Source organism: Triticum aestivum, chromosome 6B, assembly GCF_018294505.1.
Source record: "Triticum aestivum cultivar Chinese Spring chromosome 6B, IWGSC CS RefSeq v2.1, whole genome shotgun sequence".
Taxonomy (NCBI): domain Eukaryota; kingdom Viridiplantae; phylum Streptophyta; class Magnoliopsida; order Poales; family Poaceae; genus Triticum; species Triticum aestivum.
The window spans coordinates 155688986-155692821 of record NC_057810.1 but is presented as its reverse complement, the minus strand read 5'-3'; the positions used below and the strand labels follow the sequence as shown (position 1 = coordinate 155692821).

The 3836-nt window shown below is 48.3% G+C and overlaps 1 protein-coding gene across 1 annotated transcript; it reads right to left on the bottom strand.

The window, feature by feature from the left end:
- Positions 1–2574: 2574 nt before the first annotated feature.
- On the bottom strand, positions 2575–3553 carry LOC123133824 (putative homeobox-leucine zipper protein HOX26). The gene is made up of 2 exons (XM_044553228.1): positions 3147–3553; positions 2575–3059 (listed from the first exon to the last, which is right to left on the bottom strand). Exons 1-2 carry the CDS (start codon positions 3498–3500, stop codon positions 2784–2786), a joined length of 630 nt encoding a protein of 209 aa, XP_044409163.1. The 5' UTR covers positions 3501–3553; the 3' UTR covers positions 2575–2783.
- Between the last annotated feature and the right edge of the window lie 283 nt (positions 3554–3836).

Sequence of the window (3836 nt, the reverse complement as noted above, 5' to 3'; positions counted from 1 at the left end):
GCGGTTAGGCCTGGCAAGCTTAGTTTCACGGTGCCACTTGTGAGGGTTGGACCGAAAGCTCCGCACTCCTGCGCTGGTGATGATGACGCTTGCGGGTGTTGCTTCCCTCTTGAGCGCATTGTTGTGGGGTCCACTTGTGATGTCATGGCTCTGAGTGAAAACCCTAGTCCGTCTTCTCGGACTAGATGGCGGTGGCGCTTGGTTTTAGCGGATCACCTTCTTGAGGCATTATTGTGGAGCCCGGTTCCTTTCGGTTGTAGCTGGTCAGCATCTCCGGGCATGTCTTGTCCCTCACATGTAGCATGCTCAACTCTGGGGTGGGATGGTCCCGCACTTCCCATGATCTCCTATCATATATGTGTGTTCCCCATGGTCTCTGTTCTTTGTCATTGCCATCTCTTTGTAGAAGCGGCGCAGCATGGCCCGGAGCGAGCGGCAATCTCAACAGGGAGTCGGCCCCTTCCGAAGATGGCTCGGTGTATTCGGTAGTAAGGTGTTTGGTGGTTTCTCAAGGTGTGACGCTGTCCGTTCCCTCCCACTAAACGAGCATCGCTAAAAAAACTATAAAAAAATACGAGCACCGGTGCCAAGTCTAGGACTTAATCCCTGGTGGATTGGTTTCCACCACAAGAAACCTAACCATCTGTGGCACCTGGCGGCTCATGAAAAAGCTTAGCATGAACCCATCTCGACCATGCATGCCTGAAATGTTTTTGTTTCCGGAAACCACACGAGAGTTCAGGAGCACCTTGTGACCTTTCCATTGAACTGACCGCGAAGGCAAGGATTGTCCATTCCAAGGCAAGAATCATGGAAAGAAGGTTCGCTCATTTTGTCAGATGTGATATGAGCAATGACTAGTGGACTAACTTTTTTTTAGAAAAGGGGGAGATCCCAGCCTCTGCATCAGAGTGATGTATACGGCCACCTTTATTAATAAGCAAATAAGTTCAACAAAGTTCTTGAAGTTTCAAACAAACGAACCAAAAAAGCTCACAAAGAGCAGAAAGGTAAAGGAAAGCCACAACCGGCTGGCAAAAGAAAGATAGAAAAACTAATTGCCTATCCTATTACATAACCGTCATCCAAACCGGTGGAAGATAGCCCGAGCTACCATCTCCCATCGAATAGATCCAGTAACCAAACGCTCCCTGGCCTCCGTCTGAGTGAGTAGTGGACTAACTGATTCCAGCAGTTAATTTGGGGCCAATTTTGCTGCTCGAGATCATGCAGGACTTAATCGTGATCATCCAGAGCGAGGAAGTAAACACATACTATAACGAAACTACCAAAGTACACCGTAGCTAATACCAGAGTACATGCATCAATCTTGTCAGCTCGTTAGGCTCATGTGAGAGTGTGAGTCTACTGTCTACATAAATCTCACCACACTCTATATTTAGGTCATGCCTAGATAATTCACTCCTTACCCCTCTTCGAGCAATGGGGAAACCTCGGGTCTGGTTCTTCGGATCGGAGAACGGCGACGTCAGCATCATTCCCCTTCATGAAGGTGTCCGTCTTGTTTGCTCGTGGCGTACCCGGTGATGGTTTTAGAGACTTTGGGCATCGTTTCCGTTCAGGTTGTTTCTCTTGGTTAGGGAAGTTTAATGTTGTGTTGTAGCTTCTCTTTGTGCCTAGCATCCCATGCTCTATGCTCTAGGCACCATGTTTACGCCATCTGTGGTTGTGCCATGTGATGTACCCTCCTTTGTTCTCGTTTCAATTTCTTCTATCGATGAAAAGAAATGCAAGCTTTGCGTCTTATCGAAAGGAGTATCATTCTTTGAATTGGAGGGTTATGTTAATTAGGAAGAGTGTCATTCTTTGGACGGAAGGGCCATGTTAATTATGTAAAGTATCATTGAGTGTTAAATGGCAGGATTATGTAGGGTGTCATTCTTTGGACGATGAATCATATTAGTTATGAAAAGTATCATCGAGCGTTGGATGGAAGGATCACTTGAACTTGTATGTCTATCATCGATAATTGGACGGGAGGATCACTAGAACTACTATGCCTATCATCAAGTGTTGGACGAGAGGATCACTAGACCATGTATGTCATGGTTGCAATGTACGGACAATTCGCTAGTTATGATAAACTATGCTCTGCAAAATAAGTGACCTGTGCGATGGTAAAATTGGATATAATACCTATATGTGAAGCTCATTTCCAGAGTAGGGCAGTTTGGAGAGAGATTAAGCTCCATGGAGGACTTAATTTTGAAAATTTCAAAATTTAAGCTTTTCATTTTCAGAAAATTAAAAAAATACACTTGTATACATGGATGCAATGTGTATGTGCGTAAAAAATCAGGATGGAATACCTTGAATTGCGAGCTGCAAAAAATGTTTGAATTTTGAAGTTTTGAAATTTAGGTCTCCATAAAGCTCGGTCTTCATTTCGCCTTTTCATCATTTCCAACAGTACAGAGGTCCTCTCAGCCCCGACCAAAATCATGCAGCTCGAAATCATGCAAGAATTGTGATCATCCAGAGCGAGGAAGTAATTAAACACATCAAACTTTACCAGAGTACTACCGTAGCAAGTACATGCATCAAACGATGCATCCCCTTTTTTTTGTCAGCTCGTCAGGCTCACGTGAACGTAAGTCTAGATAAACCTCACCACACACTCCATATTTCCGTCATGCCTAGATAATTCACTACCCTATACCCTATAGCCTATCGTATGCTACAGTTAACAAGTACTCCGTGACAGCGCACTTCTAGTTGACTAGTCCTATGGCGGCGGTAATTAATCTTGCAGTCGAAATCGACTAGGCCGCCCTCCGGCCGCCGGCGAGCCTGTTGCAGGAAGGACACCCCGTGAGCGTCGAGTCCTGTGAACCGCCGACGAGGAGGACCGCGCGTGTCTCGGCGAGCTCTCGCCGGAGCCGCGCGTTGTCGTCGCTGAGGCGCTCGCACCACCGGCGCAGCAGCTCGCAGTCGAGCTCCGTCTGCTTGAGCTTGGTGCGCGCCCTCCTGTTCTGGAACCACACCTCCACCTGCCTCGGCTTCAACCCAAGCTGCCCCGCAAGATCCTGCTTCTCACCCTGCAATTCAAAAGCATTATGATCAGACTCAGACCCTGAAATTTCTTTGCACTTCAAGGAGAGATTAAATGGAAGATATGGGCGTACATGGGAGAGGACGTTGTGGGAGCGGAAGCTTTTCTCCAGCAGCGCCGCCTGCTCCCCGGTGAGCCGGAGCTTCTTCCTCGCGCGGCCGGCTGCGTCCCCTCCGTCGTCGTCCTCGTCGATGTCGCTGCCGCCGTGCACAGCCCTGGCCCTCTTGCCATGCTGCCTTGTACTACTGCCGCCTATCCACCTCTCCCCTTTCTTCCTTCCGATATTTCCCGCCACGTGACCCGCTTCCTCTGGCACCGGCGGCGGTTGGCTCCCGGCGCCGATCACGAGCGAAAGCCTAGTGTCGACGAGCTCCTCCACCTCCATCGATTCCTTACTAGCGCTGCTTATGGTCGTAAGGCTAGACATCTTGGAACCAAAATCAAGTGAAATCGCGGGTGCCGTCGATCGAGAGATATCGAGGTATGCCGCGGCGCCGTCTAGCTAGGTGATGATGTCCAACATATGGGGTGCGCTCGTGATGGCTTTATAGGTGGTCTGGCCACGAGACACTGGACACGGTCGCATCCCACGCATGGTTTCATGTCCGAGTTAACAAAGACAATCTAGTACTGCGGGTGATTACTAGGTAAGATTTACTACGGGTGATTATTCTTGGTTTGACTGAGGGGAACTCTTTATTGAGGGTTTGACTACCCAAACCAAGGGCATAAAATTGGCTCATATTCTTTCTTTTTTGAGAAA